At 39.8% G+C, this 25,618-nt stretch overlaps 1 protein-coding gene across 3 annotated transcripts in view; it reads right to left on the reverse strand.

The window, feature by feature from the left end:
* Positions 1-25,618, reverse strand: part of LDB2 (LIM domain binding 2) — a gene marked incomplete at both ends in the record, with an annotated part of 220,375 nt that overhangs the window by 21,909 nt on the left and 172,848 nt on the right. For all 3 annotated transcript variants that reach the window (XM_080637091.1, XM_080637090.1, XM_080637092.1), the window contains one exon: positions 24,071-24,154. In XM_080637091.1, coding sequence (XP_080493217.1) covers positions 24,071-24,154 — 84 coding nt within the window. The remainder of the gene's footprint in view (positions 1-24,070; positions 24,155-25,618) is intronic.

The raw sequence follows: 25,618 nt of genomic DNA on the forward strand, positions 1-25,618 counted from the left end.
GACTATGAAATGCATCCACTATCACTCTTCACCTGTGTCCCTGGCAGCTCCCTTAGGTTCAGATGGAATCCTGTATGTTGTTTGTCTTGATCAAACTACTGCTGATCCAAAACAAATCACAGCATTATAAAAAAGATCAAGAGTGTAGGGACTGCATTTGAATGCTGAAAATTTTTAGTGTGCAGCTGCAATACAACTTGGAAATAAGTTGAGGAATGTTTTCATTGTGAAGTTGTCTGGAGACAGCAAATGCTGCCTTAAAGGTACTGGAAGCAGAACAATGGGAGAGGCTACGCCTGGCCAAAACACAAGTCTAAAAACTCAGTGGTGTGGTTGAAGTTTCAGTTTAGTATATATATTTTTTGAGGATGCTTCAATATAGGTGCCACAGATGAAGATACTCTTTATACCGAAAAACAAAACATCACCTTTGCCTTTGATTTTACAAATTCACTTTTGTACATTGCACTATTTTCAGGTTTCCTTGTACAAAAAATCAGCTTTCCTTCATAGAATAGATACACATGGAGATTCATACATTCCGAGGCAATACCACAACTATGATTCATTCTTCAGACTAATGCGTACATAGCAGCTCTAATCTTATTTACAACCATGCAAAAAGAAAGCTTTTTCCAGAGTATAAGCAGCTAGCTCTTCTGTCATGAATCTCTTCCCCCATCCATATAAAATCCTCTTGTTTCTATACTGCAGCTCAAGCACAAATGCAGTGTTTTTCACATAACCAGTTCTATTTTTAGCCTGAATTGTAGGAAGTCTGCAGCATTAATAAATGGAAGAAAAGTACAGAACTACACCACATGGTAATGTGCCAATGCAAGAGCTAGCTTGGCCTTTAGCCAATGAACTGTGGTTAGATGTTAGAGCAATGAAAGTAAAAACACCACTTATAACAGAATGATTAATAAGCTGACAAACTTTCATGCATTTATTTAATACTTTTTGAATGCCAACCTTATTAATACTAACATATTTACTATTTTATTAGTGATATCTCTCAGCCTGAAGCATATATATGTATCTACTTATGTAGATGCATTTTTATATATGCAATTGAGATTTTCTTAATTCTGTGTTCTAATAGAAAGGAGCAATACAAGAAATAAATGACATTTTGCAGTGCAGATCTTGACATAGGAAAAAAAGAACAAGGAAGGAGCTTTTCTTTATAAACTAGTAAAGCAGCCTCACCAGGCATTAAACCCATCGCTTCATGATTTTCTCTCCTATTCACTCTGCAATTCCCTTGTTTGGTACCAACATTATGAAAGCAAAAATCCTCCAGAGCTGTTACACAGAGGACAAAAGTTCACAGTTCTTACAGGGACACAGAGTCTTCCATAATCTCTCCACTTTTCGCCCAATCCACAAAACTTGTCCCAGCACTGCTATGCTATGGACAGATGGATGTTTATATAAAGATATTGTGCCTGTATAAAATTCCATTTCGAGGTTATATAAAAACAGCAATTACTGGAAAATGGAACTTTTTAATTAAACGTATTCGAAGAAAGTAGGGATTAATGACTTTGAAGTAGAGAATATTTAATGCTTGCAGTCATAGATCATCCACTAGTGAAGCTGTATTATCACCATCAGGCAATGATGCTTTTAAGTATTGATAGTGTGCGCGTTAATAATGCTTTAACTGTTTTTATAATGATATAATTAGGAGCACAACTAATGTATACTACACTTATTATTAAAATAATGTTTTAATAAACAATTCACAGTAACATCCTCAAAATAAATAAGGATACACTTTGGATCAGGCTTATCCCTTGGCCCAGTGAATTGCAGATAAGCTACATTTTGAAACCTTTTGGTAATGCCGATGCAGAAGGATACCATTCCTGATAATTGCCCCAGAAAAATGTAATAACTGCCCATCTGATTCTCTGATTTGCAGGTAGGAAGGAAATTATTACTTTGCAGTTCAATTAAAAACAGGCAATAAAACATGGGCAAAATTATTTACTGGTTCTGAAATTGTGCTGGCACAGATCAGAGCCTGGGTCGTGCTTATCTTAAAAATCAAGCTCTAACTGTGTACTTCACATAGATCAAATACTATATGGTGAATACAGAAACCCATGCAGAAAAGTCAAAAGAGAAAAAAACCCAAACAGCAACATTAGGCTTATATTTCTGTTAAGAATTCTATTCAGGTACAGCAAATCAATACATTTCCTCTGACTGTACACAGTGTACTCGAGCTGTTCTGTCAGGATCTATACAAAAAACAGAGATGGGATTTAAGGTGGGTGGATCTGACGGTGAGGTGGAGGTGTAACACACCAGCACGCACAGCCCCAGCTTCCCAGAGCAACTGCATCTCACAGTGCCATGGGGGCATTAGGTACAGCAATGGTACTGCCTCACACCACCTGCTCAACAAGTGCCTCGTGGTCTGTCAGGGCTGCGGAGGTAAGCCCCAGGGAAGCACATCTAATGGCCTCCTGAGAAGAAAAAGTGCCACGAAGCACAGTGGCCGCAGCCAAACAGGATCAGTTCAGCTTCTTCCCACGTGCCCCACATTGCAATATAGCAGAGACAGGAAGATGGAGAAGTACCAACCAACCTGACAGTCCTTATGCACTTATAAATATCAGATTGCCCAATCTGCCTGGTATCTTAATAAATTAAATACTGGATCATTCAACTGCTTTATAACACATGATGCTGTACCTCAACTTGACCTCCCCTGCACTAATCCTCTGTGATGTGCAATGACTAAGATCTGTGCTCCCTCTTCCCCATGTATTTAAAGAAATGAGCTAAAAAGCAAATAGGAAAAAACAATCTTCTTAACCATTTCCCTGCTTCTGTTTTTCCCTTCCCAGTTTTTTACAAGCCTTCAGTACTTCCAGAGATGCACCAGCATCATTGCACACACCTTGGTGTGTCTGCTGTCTGTTGCTGGTGTGTGTCTTGGTTATGTCTGTGTGGAATTTCTGGTTAGTTGTACAGGTGAAATGGAAAAAGGAGAGAGCAATACCATGCAGTTGTTTCACAAAAAAGAAACCTTTCAATGATTGTCAAATTACTTAATCCACAGACTACTTAGATGAATAATTGAGCTGCCAGCTGAAAAGGAAGTGTATTTTCTGGGAAGTCTTTCAAATATATCTATTCATTTGAAGTTCTCAATAATAGCAATATTGGAAAAGGTCTTCTGTGCATATATCAGTGCTACCAACTGCACTGAAGCACTGCTTTCAATGCTTTTAACTGTGCTATTAGAGTTGTGCTTCAGCAGCACAGCAACCCTGGTTTTAGAGCCCCGGGGTAGCAGTGATGCAGACAACTGTGCTTGTAGAAATTAATTTGACCAGTCCAATTATTTTCCAAAATATTTGTCAGATTACTTTTGTATCAGCCTGCTTCAGCCTATGCAAGGAATCATCTGCCAGTTCCATTCTAGCACCAGATCAGGTATTGCCCAGCACAAAGTTAGTCTGAATTCCACAACAGATGCTCTGCTAACATAGCAGAAATGTAATTTTGCTCCCATCTGATCCAGGCTAAGTTTATATGGCTTGGTGATCCAGTACACAAGGATCCATTACTAATGGGTATGGAACCACAGACTTATGCTCTCAAATAAAATGTGAGAAGCTCATCCTCCAGCCTTCAGGGCAGTGTGACAGACCAGTGCTGTGTGCACACAACTGAAGTCTACTTGCCAGCAGAAAGTGGCCCCAGCTGCACTTCTTACTGGAAACCATGCCTCACCCAGACTGCTTGAGAATCACACCAAGACATTGTCTGGGAGAGGGAGAGATGGCATGGTATAAATTGTTTGAGAAAATGTGCCAACAGATCACCTGAGTGGATATTTATATGCCAAGTCTCTACTCAGTGCTGTAGCTCTGTTTGGTTTACTAGGGGAAACACAGCCAGAGACTTGTGCCAAGAACATTGTCTACCTGGAGAGGAACTATTTACACAAGCAAATAGTGATAGGACAAGGGGGAATGGTTTTAAACTGAAAGAGGGTAGACTTAGATTAGATATTAGGAAGAAGTTGTCAGCGACATGGATAGTGGAATTGAGTGCACCCTCAGCAAGTTTGCCGACAAAACTAAGCTGTGTGGATCAGTTGATAAGCTGGAGGGAAGAGATGCCATGCAGAGGGACCTTGACACGCTTGTGAGGTGGGCTGACGCCAACCTTATGAAGTTCAGCAAAGGCAAGTGCAAGGTTCTACACCTGGGTTGGGGCAATCCCAGGCAGAGCTATGGGTTGGGTGGAGAAGAGATTCAGAGCAGCCCTGCGGAGAAGGACATGGGGGTATTGGTTATTGGTTGATGAGAAAACGAACATGAGCCAGCTTCAGTGTGCACTTGCAGCCCAGAAAGCCAATATCCTGGGCTGCATCAAAAGGAGCATGACCAGCAGGTCGAAGGAGGTGATCCTGCCCCTCTGCTCTGCTCTCATGAGACCTCACTTGGAGTATTGTGTGCAGTTCTGGTGTCCTCAACATAAGAAGGACATGGAACTGTTGGAACAAGTCCAGAGGAGGGCCACAAGGATGATCATGGCACCTCCGTATGAAGACAGGCTGAGAAAGTTGGGGCTGTTCAGCGTGGAGAAGAGAAGGCTGCGTGGAGACCTCATAGCAGCCTTCTAGTATCTGAAGGGGGCCTACAAGGATGCTGGGGAGGGACTCTTCATTAGGGTCTGTAGCAATAGGAAAACGGGTAACAGGTTAAAACTTAAACAAGGGAAGTTCAGGGTAGACAGAAGGAAGAAGTTCTTTACTGAGAGGGTGGTGAGGCACTGGAATGGGTTGCCCAAGGAAGTTGTGAATGCTCCATCCCTGGCAGTGTTGAAGGCCAGGCTGGACAGAGCCTTGGGTGGCATGGTTTAGTGTGAGGCGTCCCTGCCCATGGCAAGGGGTTTGGAACTAGATGATCTTGAGGTCCTTTCCAACCTAAACCATTCTATGATTCTGTGATTCTAAGTTCTTTACTGTGAGGGTGGTGAGACACTGGAGCAGGTTACCATGAGAGAAGTTGTGGCTGCCCCATCCCTGGTAGTGTTCAGACTCAGGCTGGATGGTGCTTTGAGCAACCTGCTCTAGTGGAAGGTGTCCCTGATCATAGCAGGAGGGCTGGAACTAGATGATCTTTAAGGTCCCTTCCAATCCAAACTATTCTATAATACTTAATGAGAGCCTTCCATCCCTCTGGTGACTGGGATGTCCTATTTGTTTTCCATGGTGGAGAGGAGCTGGACTAATTGGACAGAGCTACATTTCTGAATCAGGAAGCTGAAATCTGTAACAGATTGCAAATAGCACTATCCGTACATTACTGATGCATATAGACAGTATGCAGTGGTCCTGGCGCTGCTGGGGACAGTGCAGCTACTATTTCCAGATTGGCCACCATGAAGACACAGTGTCTGCCTCTGGAAACTCTGATCACAACAATTATGATTTGGTTTTTTATACTTTATATGTATATATATAAAATAAATTGCAATTTACATCATATGTGAGCAAGGCAATGTGAATTTTACTTTCAGCGCACGGTTTGGGTGATTTTGCCTATGCTAACACATCAGTTTGCTTCAGGCAGTTCAGCGCTTTCAGAGAGCAAGGACAGATTTTGAACTTTTCTGTTAGTGTGATCACAGTAATGTATTCTCTATCTTCAAAACAACTTTTTAATGGGTTCCAGCCAGGACTGAAAATATCACACAAGTCACAGAACAATCATCAAATTCTCATTATCACTACTGGTGCCAGGAGAAATCAGTTTTATGGGGAAGGAGTTATGGAGACCTTAAGATTCCTGTGGTGTTTTCTTTCTTTTTTTTTTTCCCTAAGAAAATAGCCTCCTGGTAGAGCATGCAGCATCCAGAAAGACCTTCCAATGGTTCCCTGAACTACTCTATGTCCCATCTATATAATAAGGGAATTAATAATTCCATAATTTGAAATGGGTACTGTGAGGATACTTTCTGCTCTTGACAAATACCAGTTACGTATCGGTGAAATGGAAGCCACTGGGCTCAGTTTGGCAGTAATTCAGTAAAATAAAATGACCTATGCTATATACAGAGTCTGACTGGATTCTCTGCTGATGCCTTATGTCCTTTAACACCACCTATGTATGAATCAGTGATGCATTTATGAGTAATTTTTAATGTTCTGATACTACAAGAGTTGAAAATTAAAGTATCTAAACAATTACTTTTTACTGCATTTTTAAGGGACCCTTCTAATTTCCATAGTCACATTCCAGAATATTTCCTATTCAACACTAAAAGAAAATGCACTGACAATTCTTTTACTATTTTTTTTTTTTCCCCTGCAGTTAAACCAAAATTTTTCAAGTCTTTAAAGATGGGACAGTATTTCCAGCTCTGGTGTGTCATCTCACACTGGAAGCCATTTATCACCAAGTTAAACTTCTGTGCAAATGCCTTTTGAGTTCCACAGCCATTATCTTTTGCAGCACAGATTGTTAAGTGTAATTATCAATTAAATAAATAACAATTCAGTTGTGTTTCTTACAGCAATTTATATTACAAGAGAAAAACTGCAACTTCCAATATTGAAGCAGTTTTGATGAACAGAAATAAACATGCATTTTCAACGGTTGAAATAGGTTAGTATATGCCAATAGGCCATATGACACTTCAGAGATCCACCAGCACTTCCCAGACTACTGGAATACTGGGATTATTTTTTTTTTTAATCTCTATATTACTGTTTCTATGTTTGGCAATGCATAAATCCAATATAATCTTTTGACTAATACACAAATTTCACAATGGTAGCTGAACAACCAACTTTCTCAGCTTTTACTCATGCTTTACAGGGAAGCATCTCAGTAGCATTATTGACCCAAAGATGAGCTGAAGGGATCCAAATGCTTATCAGCCACTCTGATCAACACAACAGATTCTTAACAAGCAGCTGCATTGTCTAAACCAGCTAAAACACGGTCAGTCTGTGGCTGTATCCTGGTGGCCGTCTCCAAGCCCAAACTTTGCCTGTACTCACAGTATCCAAGCATGTTTCCTGTCCTTCTTATTCTCTGCATGATAATTTCCACATTTATGGTTCCTATAGTTAAATGGCAATTCCTATCTGAGTCTGAAGATTCCAGTGTGGATAATAAGGTCCATAACCTTCCCCAATCCTGAAAATGGTAAATGAAAATATCAAATCTCCGAGGTCTATGAAATGACATCATTCTTCCTTCCCTCTCCTGACTGCAGACTTGTAAGCACCCAAATTTTTGTTTTCATAGCTTTCTGAAACAATTTCTTTTCCCAAATGTATTTCAACACACAGTCCCATGTGTCCACTATCCTTTCCTCTTTTGATGCTTGGTTCAGCAGATGGTGCAAATGAACTGGCATATACAGCATTTGCTTAATCCTGTGCTCCTTTGAACTGCTGTTTTGAGACTAATGCAGCTACTTTATTATTGTGAATTGTCTGCATTATATCCCTGCCTATGTTGTTTGATTTATCTTGTTCTTCCAGAGTAGGTTCATTCTGGGAGCTGACGATGAAGAATCGTACAGTCCGGAGAGCCTGTTAGCTCCACCAAAAGGTGGAAACTCTTGCTAAGAAATTTCCTTAAGTGAAAGAGATGACACAATGTATAAAGCACAGCCAGAGCCAGAGATTTCCAATCATTAAAAATATTCTGAGATTGAATGGGAAAAGTATGAGGTCATTATAGCAAGAGTCAATTGATAAGACAGGAGGATAAATTAGTCTGCAGACACCACTGACCAGCAAAGCTTTAGCAGGAATATGCTCTTTCAGAGCGTATGTTTTTAAGCTTTTAACTAGTTTTGCAGACTGCGAAAGAACCCTAGTCTCAGCGGTCTGGGAAGCAATATGGTATGTACACCATGAAGTGAACATTTAGGATGTAGAGAACTTGAAAAATTATGGCAATGTTTTTATACTCACTAGATATGCCCCAGTTTCCCCAGCCCTTCAGCAATCTGTGACTAAGTGGAGAAATGAGTTAAACTCTTGTTGAGAAGCAAGAAGACAGCAAGTATTTGTATCCAACTGTATAACCTGTGATTGAATGACCCATTAAATATTGAGTAAGCTGCTATTTACGAAAAATCTTGTTTCAGATATGTTATCAATTAACTGCCTTCTCTCCCTTCTTCCCCTCTCCCAGAAAGCAAGGCCAGAAGAAATCTTATGGAAGCTTTAGGAAGGAACAGGATCCAAAGGACACTGTGCTAAGGCTGCTGTTTCGTAGGTAGGTGGCAATGCCAGCTCAAGCGGCACCATGTTGTCCCCACTGCTGTGTGAGCCCAGCAATTTGCATGGTTGTACAGCAAACCAGCAGGGAGAACAGATCTGTCCAAAAAATAAGCAAGGGAATAGGCAGCATGTGGGCAGAAATGTGTGGCTAAAACTGGTGAGGTGGGACAAATGCTCCTTAAGAAACTGGCATAGAGGACCAATCCATATGTGGGTTTCTGAAGGCAATTGGAGAAGGTTTTCTGCTCGGTGATAGACAAAGGCATTTTTAGGACTGTATTTTGAGCCAGACCCTTGCTGGCTTGTTTAAGGAAAGCTATCTTACTGTAGCTCTAATTACTGCTGATTATCTCAGCTCCCCAGAAAGGGTTATTCTGGAGCAAAGACTGATGGTACTGTGGAGGCTTGTGGCTCTCAAGTCCAGACTCAGAAGAGCTCTTGGGGACCACCCTTACTCCACACTGTGGCTGGGCTGCACAACTAAGACAACATAAGAGCTGGGGATTAAATCTCTTTGGTCAGAAGCCAGAATAGATGACAATAGAGAAGACTACATTTAGTTCCGTATTGCATTTAGATTTCTTTAGATCTGTCTATGACTCTTCTAGTTTTCCCAGTAGTGAAGTATGGTGAAGAGGAGAAAGTTGTTCATATAATAACTGTTTTCCAGATGGAATTGCAAAGAATGGTCATTTATCCAGCAGGCTGAACTGAAGCAATTTTTCTTCTTATTGTGACAGAAGCTGCCCCATGATCCTGGCAGAGTAGCAACACTGGGAATTCACCTTTATCCAGGGTTAGATATTACTGTACCATGTAAAGTATGAGGGACATGTAAACAGGCTATGGCTGTTCAGCCACTTAAGATTCAACAGACTGTGTCAGAGTATTCCCTGAGCCTTGATACTCTACAACCTTGTATTCTGCCTGATCCAGAGTTTAACACACCTCTGGGGTCATACCAGGATGGGAAGAGGCTGCACCTAGGCACAAATAAGGTTAAATCTTTACTTTCTATAGCCTTACTTTCCATGACAATTATTTGTAACCCTCAGGTCTCCTTCATACTTCCCTTTTAGTGCCAAGAAAGCAAATTAAAACAGGCTTGCGCAGGAGGACACAGCTGAGCATAGCAGAGGAGGATGCACAAGCTTCTCTCCCAATCACAGGGTTTTACTGTGTGCACAATGCTGTATCCAGTCTGAGGAGAAGAACACTCTCTGCTGCTCAGAGAAGAAAAAACATATATAGAAACTCTGTCACAGTCTCTAGATAAGAACTTAGCCACCTAGCAGTTTAGCAGTAAAAAGAAGCACTATTTTTTCCCCTTCTTATTGACTACAAAAACCCAAGGTCACCAATAAGAAAAATGAAGGCTCAAAACACCAACTCCATGTGCAGGCTTGAAACAAAAGTTAAAATTATATCAAACCAACAATAACTCATTCCCATGGTGTTCCACCTGCCCTCATTAGGTTCCACAGAACAAATGTCAGAGATAACATTCAGGAAAAAGGTGTTCTTCTGATAAGGAAAATAGCTTTGTAGCAGTTCCTTTAGGGGGAAATAAATAGTCTTCCTTCCCTCCTTTTAAAAACAGAACAGCTGATCTATAGCTAGATTTGTGCAAAGTTTTACACAACATCCTTAAACTGCTGTTATGATTCATTTGTGTCATGGTAAAATAACGTCATAAAATCCCAAGATTATTATCTCACAGTGATTTCCAGATAAGACGTGCAGGTTACATGTACCAATATCTTTTTCCTAATTGCTAGCACTGCAAACTCTTGCCTGGAGTTTGAAAGTCAAGCTGTGTTTCTTCTGTCTCATATATCACCACAGTAAAACACTGCACTCAGCGCTTAACAATTCTGTTGTAAAGTGCGACTCAGAAGGGAGGAAACCCTCTAATCTTTGCAAGCTACATGACTTTGCAGCACTGCCAAAAGAAATCCAGGAGCAAATTCCTACCTTACTCAGACAGGTACACAGGGACCAGAGGTATTCAAGAAGGTGGCATTTTTGTCTGATTTTAGCTCCATTTTGTGGACTCAGATACACGCTTCCAAGTGTCACAGGTTCTCCACAGCATTCAGCTTTCTCATATCCTGGAACATGTTGTGTTATGTACCAGTTGGGCACATTGATGCTTGGCCATTACACACCTGCCACCAGTCAAGGCAGCTGGCCTGTTCCAGAGAGACAAGTAGGGGTATTTTTGTTACTGCTGGAAGTGTATATGGGAGGGGAGGAAAAAGAGACTGCCATTTCTCCTGCTATCTGACAGAGCAAATTGCTATTACCAACTGCGATCCTAGTATGCAGGAGAACAATAGCAGCATTTTCCTGTGACAGAAAGAGTATGTGCACACAAACGTGTGTATGTTAATATAGAAAGGACTGACTGAAACAGTGGTAATGATAACAGGCAAAGACTTAGGAGAGCTGGTCTTCAAGCTCATTCTTGGTCTGTGACTGTGGTCATACCACTAAATGAAACACCAGAAAAAAAAAAGCATCCAAAAGTACCTATGTTTAAGAATTCAATTCCAAGAGTATGAGCCACAAGAGTCCTGCTGAGGCACCCATGTTTCACACACCTTGGATGTGGTGAGCCTGGCACATACTCAAACAATTCAGACTTCACAAAACAGTGTGCTTAAGCCCCCTGAAGCCATAGCAACCCTAGTAAACTAAATGTGCCAGCACTGTTCTCTGGCAGTGAGGCCAACTGACAGCGAGTGTCCCACCTTCATAATTTTGTCCTCTCATGCACGAAGACAGGAGACCACATACAAATTGCCTTCCAGCAATGGACTTTATATCACACCAACTCCTGAACTGTGTCCAGGAATTATCTGAGTCAGCAAAGCAGGCCAGGGAGAGTTCTAAAAGAGTATAGACATTGCATTCAGGTACCTAAGAACATCGCTAGATGCTGTTCAATATAGAAGGATGGACATAACCTGGAAGTCTTGAACAGACAAATGAGCTCTAGGTCTGACAGATCTGGATGGCTTAGCTACATAAAAGTACAAATTGAGTAAATAGAAAAGCAACCACTGGCACCTTCACTCTGCTGTTCAGTGGCTCTTCAATAAAAAAAATTAATCCTGAGAGCAAATACTGGAGCATAGAAGTCCTCATTCTTAGTCAGCTATGTTCCCTAACAGCTGAGACAATCCAGCTCCTTCCTGAACTCTCCTTTCTCTTTCAAGAGGTCACTCATAGCACACTGCTCTTTCATCCTGATCACAGTGCATCAGCAGATGAGGTTTTGAACTCCCTTAGGTTAAGGAGGACACTGACCCATAGGTCAAGACCCGTAGGTTCAGACCCATTGGCAAGGGTTCTGGAACATCAGATAAAGCCAGACATCACTTACCACCTCCAACGCTGTGCTGTGAAAATAAACAAAAGAATGTCTGGTTGAAACTGGCATCCTCAGATGCCTGTGGCATCCAAAGCAAGGAACTTCAGTCAAAGATAAGCCTCTAGCTAAAGGCTGTAGTGAAGCCTATAAGTCTGACTGTGGCTTTATGTCCTTCTGAGCATCCTAGAGCTCCTCACATGTGCAATGGGCAAAATTGCTTTTATAACAATACTGCTAGGATGAAAAATTAAAAATTGCAAACCCAGCAGCTACTGTGATGATGGGAATGCAGGTAGGTCCAGATTTTCAGAATTCACAGAAAATACGAGAAGAGATAACAAAATTCATTATAGCAAATGGCACTACTATGCTAGAACTTTCAGGTGTGTTTTCAGTGATGTCATGGACATGATTCTATATACTTTAGTAAATGTACATGGATGAACTTTTTTCCCTTCCTCATAATTATTTCTATTTTATAATAGCTGCAAAAGCCTGTAGGCAATGCATTTTCTTGCACTTTTTGGATGGCTGAAGTCATCTGGTTTTCCTGATGCTATGCAATTCATTCAAGGTGTTTAGTACTGATAACCAACCACAGATGCACTCCCTGGACTTTCCCGTTGCCTCAGTAACACACTGCCAAAACGGCCAACTAATACAGGGTTGGGGTTTTTTTCAGCTAAAACTGTGGAAAACACAGAATTTTATGTTAATATAAAAATACCTATGCAATAAACAAACAAACAAACAAACAAAACCCTCAAAAAACCAAAAACCAAAACAAACTAACAAAAAACCAAACAAAAAGCCATCATGGATTAATCCCTTCTGAATTTTGTTTAATGTTTTTGAGCGCTCCCAAGCAGGAGGCTGAACTCTTCATCACCAAAGGCATTTTCTGCACAATCACAATTTCTGTGATATTGTATAGATTCATACAGCCTTATTTATTAAAACACAGAGCTGACTGTTATTAAATGCATGTTTCTGACAGCTCCTGCAGATATGAATAAAGCAGCTAATGAGAAGAAAAACTGTCCATACTGCCTTTTTCCCAAGGCAGAGATCATCTTTAAGCTAGATTGTGATGACAAATGGTTGATTTCACCTTTATATATATCACCTTCCATGGTTACACATATAGATGAATAGCTTTTTGGACTACATCTATAACTAGACTCAGAAACTGCCTCAAGAACTTGGTTCCAGGCTTACTTGTAGGAAACTGAGCAAAGATGAATGTATTCATGTTTTGGGCAAAGCATATGTTTACGTGCCTAAAAGAAAGGAGTGTGGGCAAAACTGAAGCAGCTCACCTTTTAAATGCTTCATCAAAGCAAGCTCAAAGAATATTAAGTAAATATACTCTTTCTTTAGTTTTCTTTTTTCCCTGTTATGGTCCTTTGTTTTTTCTAACGATAATTCCACTGAAATCAACAACCCTCTTACAGCTGGTATCCTCTGAAGTTCTTTCTAATCTAATTGTTGTCCAGAAAGAAACTATAAAAGAACAAAACTTTGAACAATGAAATCAAACACCACAAGTTAAAAATGCAGGCTCCCTTTAGGTTTGTGTGAGAATATAAATTAGGAGCAAAAGCTGGCATGATACATCCATCTTGAGAAGTACTAAGCAGCCACAACTTCCACTTAAATGAAGGCATTATCAAGGACCAATAGCTGCCTTCATATCAGGTATCAAAGGAGGCTACTTTCTTCTTGAATTTCACTTAAATGAAATGAGGAGAAAAAAGCCTAAAACATCACTCCAAAACCATCAGTGTTAAAAAAGTATTTTGTTTTATATTTTGACCCTTCCTATGATTTCTCTGGCTTTCTATTCTCTTCAAGGAAATGGTCTTGCACCATTTGGTGCAAGAAATGTGAGATAGAGTCAGCAGAGAAGTGAGAGCATCTTTGTAGACAGCATCTTTCTCAAGACCCCTGGGGGACTACAGTGCTTTTGCTTATGTGGGTAGATTTTGTTTCTGCTGCTTTTCCTCTTGCTTCATGTATTTCTAATCGCTGTTGCAGTAGTCAGTGAAAAAGAAAAAGAAAACTCTTGAAGCTTGTGTGGTCCTTTTTTACTATCCTGAAGGGAGAGTCTCTCCAAACTGGGTTCATACTCAGAAGGGTCTTGAGCAGTGCCTGCTGCTCTCTGGAGTTTCAGCAGAACTGGACTGACTGGCAGAGGCTTGGGGGCAAAGCTTGGAGGTCAGAATATGACAGTGTCCACATGCCCTTTGCTGCTGTGAGGTTCACTGATTAATCCAATAGTGTTTGTGCCTTGTATTTCTAAAGGTATTGAAATATATGAATACCACAGGACAAGCTTTGCGCCACTACATCACTCTGGAGATTGGCCACTGCTTTCTGAGGTGTTATTGCAGTTTGCATGTTTGCATAATTGAAAGCGAAATTTTATTATAATAACAGGAAACTTACTTTAGGTAGTAAAGTGGCCCACAGTAGGAATCTAAATATTAAAGTAAGACTATAGGAACCAACTTATCCTTATATTAAACTAGAAAGAATTTGAAGAAGCTGATAAATAGAGACCAGATGGTTTTCAAGATACAATTAGTCACTAAGAAGGTACACAAAAGAAAGAAAAGGTGTCATGAATACAATTTTGATGATAACATTGAAAGACTCCAAGAATATACATTTTGGTCTGAATCATTTTTCATTTTCCTTACACTGTTAGCTATCATAATGAGCAGGCTGTATTTCATGTTCTGTTTCTTACTGCAATTATTTTCATAAAATTAACTCATTTTTAAAATTACATTGTTCAAGGGCACTTAGCAATAGAATATATGATATTCTCTGCTTTGTATGGCTGAACATTCAATCTCACACACTGGGAAAGAAAATCAGTAAGGCATCCAAGGATACACTGGAATACCACCACAATACTGGGAGAGTTATAAAAGACAGAGACTTGCTATTAAACTGATTATCATATTTCAAATGATACCATAGCTCTAATTCATCTTGTCAAATGCTAATCTGTGGAAAGGTGCGGTGTACTGTTTAGAAGATTGAAACTTTACTTCCTTCCTTTGCATATCACTACCATAAGATTACTCCATTTTCCATTTCATTACTTTGATTGGAAAGCTTCTAGAAACCTCTGCCTTCCTCTACACTTGGGATCTACATTACATTGTGATATACAGAGTGGCAATACTGATGAAGCTGGGGCAGCAAAATACCAGAGTTCTGCAAGGTCTATTCCAAGGTACTGTGATCTCTGCCTAATCACCAACACCATTTGTTTACACAGTGCTTCTGCTTTCCTTTGAGGTTTTGATCCAGCATGGTTGGGTCCAGCCTGCTTTATAAATGAGATGCTATGAAATCTAGGATAGGGAATACAACTGTGAGATTTTTTTTTTCTCTTGTGCCTCACACTTACTTTATGTAAAATCATCTTATCTTGGGTAGAAATGGTGCACAGTCCTTTAATTAAATCAGCTCCAAGTTTTGCCTGAATGATTAATAAAATGAGAAAATTCTCTGTCTTGCTAGGAAAGCTCTATTCTTTTGTATTCCTCCATTCTTTTCCGTTCCGAAACCCTTTCTTCAAATCATCCTGAAGTTGATACTTGCTCCTTTGGGCTTACCTAAGAACTATAATCTGTGACTAAATCAAGTTAATTTTCTTCTGTCACAAAACTCCAAAAGAAAACAACAACAAAAAGTGTAATAAAAATAACCAGTTGTTGTTGTTGTTCATGAAGCATGGCATTTTCATGGCTAAAATTGCCCAAGGGAATGGAGAAATTAATTTCAACAAATTGGATTTTATGGGTATAAAAGACCTCTGAATAAATGAAAAACTGTGAGATGACATTTGGATCAAAGGAGATATACCCATTGACTTAATGGATGTTGAACTGGATCTTTGATTAACAAACTGCCTTATTGTGAATTAACAGTAAGGCAGCACCACCAACTAAAAAAGTTAACAAGGCACAGGATTTCAGAAGCGATTTGGGGTAGGGAGGAATGTTCGATATAGCACAGTTTTCTAGCTGTGCAGAATGCAATAACAGAAATGACACAATTCAAATGGAAACCTGTGTTATCATTTGAATAATGTCTTCTGCCTCCGCTCTGCTCACAAGCCACACATATGCATCAGTACAGGCTTGGTTTAGCACCTCTGCTTAAAGGCAATGCCTACAGATTCTCCACATTGCATCCTACAAATGTACACATTACATCCACATTACATCCTCCACATTACATCCTCCACATTTACATCCTTAGGCAAGACAAACACAAACCCATGGGCTTCTGTTTGTTAATTTGATATACCTGTTGGCATTTCTTTTAACATGAACAGAAAGTATGTTTAGAAATCGAAAGCCATGCCCACTTTAGTGATCACCAGATAGACGCTGATATCCATATATGTGTATATACAGCAGTGAAAAAGTTTACTGAAGTTTTCAATAGTCTAGTACAAAGAAGAATATTTACAATTAACTGGCAAATTAATAAACAGTATGGTTCACAGGATACCTACAAATGCATGCGCTCCATTTATGTCCATACGTACATTATATGTATGGATAGAATTTTGTTTCTCAGAACCAGTGCAATGAATCAACCTTTTTTCTCTCTGCTTATTTTGTTTTCAATTCAGTTTTCTAAATTATGGTAATCTGGTATGAGCTAGAGTCTGCTCTAAATTGTACTGCTGAAAGTCAGTAGTCACTCTGCTGAAGTGGATAAATTTTGACAGTGTGAGGCTGTGACAGGTCAGACACTATACATAACTGCTATCCTGTTCTCAAATCCAGAAGTAAGAAAGGGAAATTTACAACTTAGAATGTGCAGAATTCCTCAGCACTTTCCTGTCTTCTCCCTTCAGTGCTGGCAAATTTGGTGGTGAGGTCCAACTTCAAGACAGATGCCAGCTGCTCTCTTCCCTGCCCAGCACCAGCAGCACTCAGGGAGCTATTAAGGACAGTCCCCGTTTGAGAGGAAAGGACTAGATTAGGTTTTTCATCAGATCAGTCTCCTGATCTAGCTAGAAATAGGATCAAACTCAAGAGTCCAAAGCAATCCTTCAACATATGTAGACATGGAAAAGCCAAATTTGATCTTGAGGTGCATCAAAGATCACTCCAGCAGAGATGGGCAAACAGTAATGCCACTTTACCTATAAAGAGTGGCAGAGCAAGGGGAAGGGACAAGCAGGCTAACCAGTAAACTATGTGTAGAAAATGATTAAAGAAGATTATATGACCTAGTTGCTTTTGATACCACAATAAACAGACTCATGAAATAATCTTTCTGAAGATTAAAAACATGAGGTAGGGGGTATAGGATTCACTTTCTAAATCAGGAGCAGACCACAGGGCTGCCATAAGCTTTACACAATGAAGACTTCCGATTCTAAAATAACTGCATCCAAAAACAAAGGTTAGAACCACCAGCTTTGCATTAAAGCCGATTTCTTAACCTCTTCTGAGCACCCACCGTTCCCTGCATAACAATTTGCACCAAACATCCATGGATATTCAATATTAAACAACTAATTAAAATTTTTGCTGCTTTCATTGCTTTGAACAAGAAGCTGGTTTTGGCGTTTTCAGTTCTTCATACAAATCGTACCTCTGCAGCTCTCTTTCCTAAACTTAATTAATAGTTATTATTATTTATGACTGCACTGCATACTAGTCCAAGCTTTAATTTGGTCTTCTAAAAAGAGAGCCTGTGGCTGTGTTCTTAGACTTTTTTTCTTAATCTTTTTTTTTTTCTGCAATAACATTACTTGTTCAAATTTCGTAGCTTGTTTTTGTATGGCCACTGCTTTGTCTTTGTCTCTCTTTGTCTCCCTTTTACCCTTCTGACATTTTTATTTTTAAACTGCTCCAGCCTAACTTCATTCTGATTTCTTACTCATGGATGCTTCAAGGACTCACATCACTGATTATCATCCTTCCATTCTCATTAGTCCAGACCTCAATTTTATTTCAAAGGTCAGATGGTCTGTATGTCCAGTAGGCACAGTAGCTAGCTTGTGTTCATACACAATATATCTCTCTCCTTAACTGATACTCATGAGCTTGGTAGTGCCCTTTGTGTGAAGACTGGCCATTACCATCTCCAGAATACCAGTGAAATTTGCCATTTCTGCTAAAATCTCAATTTGTTCTCTAGTCACTTGCACTCTGTTCCCATTCCCCATTTTTCACTGACTTCTGAAATTCCTGCTATCCACAGACTCTGAAATCTTTTTCTGAGCTGTAAGAAGCAGAAGTGATCACTGCCGCACCAGCTCACTCTACTTTTCAAAGTCTGGTTTAAATTTCCATCAGATTTTTTAAAATGTCATTGGATATGCTCCATCTTTTGTTTTGCTTCTCATGTGCCACAATTTTCCCATCTATAAAACATTTCATTTTAATAAAATACTTAGAGATCAATGGGTGAAAAGCACACTGCTATTATTGTTAAAATTATGTTATCTTTCCAAGCCATGTCCTGTCTAGAGACTGCATCAGATTCCATCCTTTCTTCAGAATATTTCTAGGTTGGTGCTTCTCTACCTGTCTCACCTTCTGCAACTCTCACATTGCTGCTTCCTTGTCCTAACCACTCCACACTGACCACTTAAGTTTTAAAAACTTTGCTGTATCTTTTTCTCTGCTCTTTCCTATTTATGATGGAGCAGCTCTTGATAGAACTATTCTTTGATGTCGAGTCTTTATTAAAAAAAGTGAAAATGTAACATTTGACTGTATGAGCTGTTGCAAAGAATACGTTTCTTCTCATTTATTATTCTGAAAGGAAGATATAACACTGTGTATAAAGCATTAGATGCATGAAAGATAGGGAGAGAAACCGCTGTGATCATTACTAAAATAAATGCTAAGAAATTACATTACCAGAAAACCTTGGCAGAATCAGCTAATTATAGTTGGCACAGATAGATTATGGATATCTAGTTACAGCCATCTGAATCCTGTGAGAACCTTCTGATTTTGACTGCATTTTCCTGGGGAGACCTGCCACAAGCTGAATTGGTTTAGGCTGAAAAATTCCATCATGTATAGGAATAAAGTCTACAAAATCCCGTCTGCTTTCAGCAACTCCAGTTCTGAGGATTCTTTAAAATTTTGACAGCTTCCATAGGAAAAGCTTCAGAATGATTAAATGATCCAAACCCCCTCCTTTGAGTGCTTGTAAGCCCTTAACAGAACTCTTATTCATATCCATTAGGATACAGCATCTCAGAGTCACAGAATGGTTTGGCTATAAGGGACCTTAAAGCTCATCTAGTTCCAGTCCCCCTGTCATGGGCAGGGACATCTTCCACTAGACCATGTTGCTCAAAGCCCCATTCAGTCTGGCCTTAAACACTTCCATGGATCTCAACACATGATCATACACTCTGTTTCCCCAGCATCCCCAGTTCACTGCACAGCACAAAGTAAATGAAGTTGCTGTGTATAGGACTTCATTTGTATCTGCTGAAGACATGGGACCGCAGCAGAGCATGAAGCAGGGAACTGCAGAACAGGAAAGGGTGAGCTTAGAGTAACCCAATGCTGCTTTAACAAAATGCCCCTGCCCCCAAGCTCTACTATAGTACTAAGTCATGGAAAAATCATTTTCACCAGCGTGTTCCCAGAACCACCAGCTGCTCCTTTTACAACTCTAAAGCTAGCCTGAGCCAGCAGACTGCATCCAAGGGCAACAGTTTTGTTATTAATATATTTTGTGCTCTGCAAAATCAGGCCCTTGTTTTCTCAGAATGTCCACCTCCCCTTAGCTGACCCCTCAGATTGCCCTGGTGCTCATCCACATGTCTCAGTGCCACATGAGAGCACTGGGAATAACAATGGCTATGGAGCACCTAACAATGGTAGGTGCTCTGTAGCCATTGACATTTGCAGTTGAGATACTAGAATAATGCTGCAGAAAAGGAAATGAGTAGCACTGGAGCACTTGTTACTAAGTGAGGGCTACTCAATCTGTGCACTGAATTCATTGTGGAGTCTGTGAGAAAGACAATGCATGATGATGTAGTTAGAAGAGGATGCCATAATGTAATGCACAAAGGGAAATGAATTTATGTTGTATGGGTGACTATATAGATAGCATTTCTTTTCCCCCAGTATTTGACTTGCATCCTTAACACACTTGCATGTAATCTTTTTCCTTCTTCACTGAAGATACACAAACAGCTGTAAAATATTGACCTGATAGCTGCCACAAACTGTCACATATTGGGAGCAAAATAGCAATCAAACTACTTGAGTTTATATCCTTTCTGTGCATGAAGCCATTTCCCTGCGCATTAAAGGGAACTGTTGCATGCATGTCTATTTTGCATGTGTAAAAGAAAACTTTGCATACACAATGGGTATACATACAAATGGCTTTTGATTATAATGTAAGTATCGACTTTAGAAATTCATGTCCCATTAAATAATTCATGTTATCCTCCTAGCAGAAGAAATCCAAAAGTGTCTATTGAGGAACTAAATTAGTGAAAGTGGGGATTCAAAAAATATTGTCCTCTGTATTGCAATAGTAACACTTCATTATTGGTTTATATGGAAAACAAAGAAATTGGATAATTTGTAGCTCAGAGATAAGCCTTGGTTAATATAGCCATACAGGATACAAACGGAAATGGGACTGTGCATTCCCCTGCTTAGATACCTCCCCTGATGTAAAGCGAAAGGGCTCTGCCACACTAACCCATTTTGCACAGGGCAGAGGCAGATTCAGCTTCATTGACACCAATAAACTGGCTACCAGAGCAGACCGCAGTGTGAAGAGGATGCAATAGCTACACATGAGGAAAAGCCCTAAAAAAATCACCCCAAACCAGGCAGTACAATAAGGCAGAGACAAATTCTGGAAGCCAGCCGGGCAAGATACAACTGTATTTCAAGGCTCAGGCCAGGTAGGCCAGCCTAATTGACAGTAGGGGCTGCCTTTTTATAATGTCAGAAATTTCAAGAGAATAAATCATTGTATAGAAGGCAGCAAGAAACATTTGACCTCCAAATTGTGAATAGTGCTGCTGGTATAAAGCTACTGGTTTTAGAGTGCATTCAAATCCATTATGCATTGAAGATCTAAATAACATAGCTGAGCAACTAGAAAATTACATAGAAAAAAAATAAGATAATGCACGGGGACTACATTATCGTAGCTTGGTGGAAACTGTTCTTCTGAGCGTTATCTCCATCTTCATACTCTGTACAAGATTCCTGTTTGCTCCTAGACTCATACCAGCTGAGACTAGGATATAGGTCTTGGCCTTATTATCTGATAGTCTGTAATATCTACTACTTGATGACTTGATGAGAAATTACACTTTAAAAAGCTTGATATTAATTTAAAACCTACAAGGTTTTGCTCATTATTTCTGAGACAGCCTATTCAACTCCTAGTCAGCAGCTACAGCAAAGTCTGCTGACCCCATTGGTGAGGTAATCAATTATGCTGGAACAAAACAAACTAGTAAGTAGAAAGAAAGGAAGCCTATAGTTTTACACAGAGCCAGAGAAAACAGAGAGAAAGAGCATTTGGCAAATGACACAGGACAAAACATTTCATTTTCAGGTTCCAAGAAGATATATTTTAAATTTGTATTAAATATGATTTACAAAATCAATGTTCTTCTATGCTGGACAGCTTTATTTGGAGAGAATGAAGACAAACCAGGGCATGCATCCAAAGCTGTGGCTCTAAAGGCATGTGGCACTCTGGAATGGAGGTCTACATGCCAGCAACTGTGATTATCCCAACTAGCAATGATTTAGCATTCTGTGATGTCTAGAGCATAAAAAACACAGGCTATACCTTTATATCACAACCATCTGAAATCCAGGTTTAAATTCTGCCTTTAAAGAGACTGCAGCACAGCTTGCTGCTGTGTGAATGTTGGAGAATAAAAATGATTAATTCTGCCCATCAGTGAAGTTTTTGCTTATGAGTATCACAAGCCTTTGCTGTGTGCAGCAGAAAAAAAAAGAAAAAGGAAAATAATTTTTATGCTTAGTTTCAAATCCTTATTCAAACCCATCTAACACTGCTAATTACCAAACACTGGGAAGACTGAATAAAGCATCATAAAGTGCTAACTTAAAACAAAAACAACCCCACAAAACAAAACACCTTAAACCTAACTGCATTTGCCACATTTTTTTTAGTGCATGATTTTACAACCCTGAGTGCAGAAAAGATTTTCATATTAAAATTAACAGAATAAAGTAATTGGAAAAGAAGTAAATCAAAATGGAAATATATCATGTAATATGAGCTCCCATGATGAGCTCAGCGTCTGAAAAAGAAAAAGAGCAGAATGATCAATTCCTCACCACAAGAAAGAGAGATGCAAAGACTGGCTTGGGAAAAAAAAGATTTCCTTTTGGAATCACCACAGCAGGAGCCAGAGGAAGCTTTGCACCCAAAGACCTAATGTTGTCTGTGAAGCTAACAAAACTAGTCTGGAAGAAGAAAAAAAGTAAGACTTCATCTTTTCATCCCCTTCCACTTCACTGCTCATCTCCCGAGTGCTTGATCCCCATTTTCTTTTTCTGAAGATTTTTTTCTCTCTCCCCCCTTCCTCTCCTTTTTTTTTGATGCTGATGGGGGGAGCAGCATGAGTGCCTGATGCCAACTGCCCCCTAACAGGGACCCTGCCTTTCTAATTTGCATTGTCACATTCAGCAATTACAGAATATACCACAAAGGACCCAGAAGGGGTCAGTGATAGAGGTAGTGCTGTAAATCCAGTAAGGCCCCCCGAGCCTGGCAGAGGACAGGTATGAGTATTGTGGCTGGTGTAGGCCAGCCCACGTGCTTGCTGGTGTGTCATGCTAAGGGGATCAAAGACCTCAAAAGTGAGGCAATAGCTTGTACCATACAACGCTTTGGAAGGAAAACATGGAAATAGCCTACCTAAGCCAGCCACTAGCTGCACAGTTTACCACAAGGGTGTAATGCAAACCTTGGCTTGACTGAGGAGGAATCCCCAGTGGGGATTTCTGGACAATGTGCCCTAGGATGCCTCGCCACAGGACAATGACAGTGCGGCTATAGGGATGTTGACTAAGCTAATAGTCACTCTCTGTACCAAACCGCAGACTAAAAGAACCATGAGAAATACAATACCCACCACACAGACATATTATTTTTGAATTTATGCATAGAAAAATTCTAATTCAATGTAATATCCCTCTGAGGTTTTATGCCATATTCTTCTTCCAGCTATACAAACATGCCCTGCACAACTCAGACTATAATTTGAACAGTAACTTTTACACTAACACCACATAAGCAACAATCAGCAATGGTTTATCATATTGGGAGAGTAAGTACAACCACAGGCTGTCTATAAGCTGTAGGGATACAGTGAGAGAGATCTCACCACACATTTCAGTCCTGCACACTGTCCCCCTGGGAGTTCAGAAGACCTGGGGGTAGGACTTCATCCATCAGGAAGGTATTACAGGTTCATAGACCTGAATGAAATGAGCTAGAATATAGACTGTCAGGTACAGCTCCACATTAGCCTGAAAATAACTGCATTTTCTAGTGTTCTTATTATCTTAAAAAAGCATCTTGTATAATTGCTCACACAATTAAAAGGAATAAAATCAGATATTTTGGCCAAGTTAGCTTGCTGTATCATTAAGCAATTTGCTTCATTGTATCTGCTAATGGCATGTCTAGAAAAAAGATAAATTTGAATTTCAACCTTGAAATATGAGCTCTACAATCCCATATTTCAGTGTGTGCATTGTAAGCCCACACCAGGGAATACTTTCAAAAATAAAAATAAACTTCCAAACTTTGAATGCACTTTAAGGGTCAAAAAGCAGTGGGAACACATGCATTATTTAATTGTAAAAAACACACTCGATTCAGTGCTAGGCTGAGGAAGAAGCTCAGGCTCCCAGAGGCAAATGAAGTGTGGGCTGCTGTGAGGGGCTGCGGCAAAAAGGGCTGGAGCTGAGCTTTCCCTCAGCCCTGCCTCTCTTCCTGGGAGAGGTGGGGAGGTTGAAAGCTGGAGAAGACAGGCAGCTTTTAATAAGAATGAGCTGCCATTTTCTCAGGAACAGTGAAGCAGAGAGGAAAAATAGTGGGGAATTTCCTTCTTACAAATAAATTCAAAATTGAGAAGAAAGACTGTTAAAAACAGGGGCTACTCTCACACTGCTTTGACCCCATGATAAAATTCTTATCCTTTTTAATGGCACATTGTTAGCAGCTGTATATTACAGTCTCTGTGTTTCTCCTTTACCCTCATTAAGGGTTAGCTCCATTTCTTACTTGACCAACACAGGCTCTGCTCTCATTACCTTGATTCAAAGCTAACAGTAACTTTTAAAAATGCTCACAATAATCATCAGCTATGGTGTGCTTACCCTGAGGTAGTTGAGGGTGAAGTTTGTCAGACCCATTCGAGTGATGTTTTTGGACAGCTGCTCCAGCACCTGAGGGTCTTGTGCCTAAACAACAGAGGAAAAAAGCATTTTCACTTTGCTTTTTGTCTATTTGTTTTTTTTTTCTATGTGCTTGGAGGGGTGCAGGAAGGGTTTTCTGGAGAAAGGTGCCATTCCTATGGAAAAATTATACACTGATGCTAAATGTATGTAAGTTACAGAGTTCTGCTGGCATAGGAAATTATGAAATTGGAACAGAATAAAGACTGGTTTCCAATATCTTCCTTCTGTCCTTGCCCTTTCAAAAGATAGACTTAGGAGCTCTGGGCATGCACAGGGCTGCAAGTAAGTGGAACCCCACCAAAGAGCTTCCTCAAGGATCATACCATGCTTTAAGCCTCCAGCTTTTTGGCTGGGAGCCCCACCAAACTAAGCAGACAAAGGCAGGAATACAGAAGGCATCACTTTCTTTTCGTGGATAAGAAACTGAAGCAGAAAGAACTCATCAAGGCACCTTCAGCAGAGCTTATCATGTAAGTGGCATTAAGCACAGGCTGCAGAACCCTCCTGGTCTAAGTTATCTTCCCAGAATTAAACAGGGAAAATGCAAGTACACTCCTTCTCTGACCCTAGCCAGGAGCTTTACTTGTGAGACCAGCCTCCTCTTTAAAATGAGATCAATCTCATTACTAAAATTAATACCTGCTGGTTGCTGGCTAACCTGCTTCCACTCTCTTTGAATTGCAGTGGCCCCCCTAAATACATAATGTCACTCATGGCCATCCTCATTGTCCCTTAATGGGATACTGTTGAAGAGTTCAGAAGATCAGCCCTCTACAGTAAAAGATGGGGCAGGTTTTCAAATGTATTTTCTTCAGGCGTGTAACAGCACTTTCAAAAACGCCCAGGCTTCTTAAGTTATTTAAAATTCCTCACTATGAACATATCTTTATCTATGGACAGCTAAGTAACTTGATGTCAAAATACAAGCACATGTATAAGCCTGTGTTTTTATTCTCTATAACTACAGTCCTGAGATTAATTTTGTATATGGAGCACTACTAGTCAGAATGCTTCTACAGTGCAGAACTCAAAGTGGCAATAAGACTCTGTCCTTTGTTTCTCTGCAACGATTTACCTGATAATATTTTGACTTCAGCCTCTAGCATATTTAATATTTTAATGTTCTACTGTGTGTGTTTTCATTCAATTGCAAAAGAAAAGTCATTAACTATGAAAAAAAGAGATCAGAATTAAAATTCTACAGGTTTCTAAGTAAATACATCGTAAATACTTATTTTCTGTCTCATGCAAGGGTAACATTAAGTTTGCTTCATTTAAAGACTAAATATAATTCATATCTATAATGATGAAAACTCACTGAATTGCAGTTCATATTAATAAGAACAAATTTTCAGCCAATGGGCCAATGACCAAACGGGATTGAAAGCAAACTATATGTTAAACTCAAATGAAAACACAGCAACAGTGGCAACAATAGAGCACTGAGAAACAAGGGGATCATAAAAG

This window comes from Psittacula echo, assembly GCF_963264785.1.
Source record: "Psittacula echo genome assembly, chromosome: 1".
NCBI lineage: Eukaryota > Metazoa > Chordata > Aves > Psittaciformes > Psittacidae > Psittacula > Psittacula echo.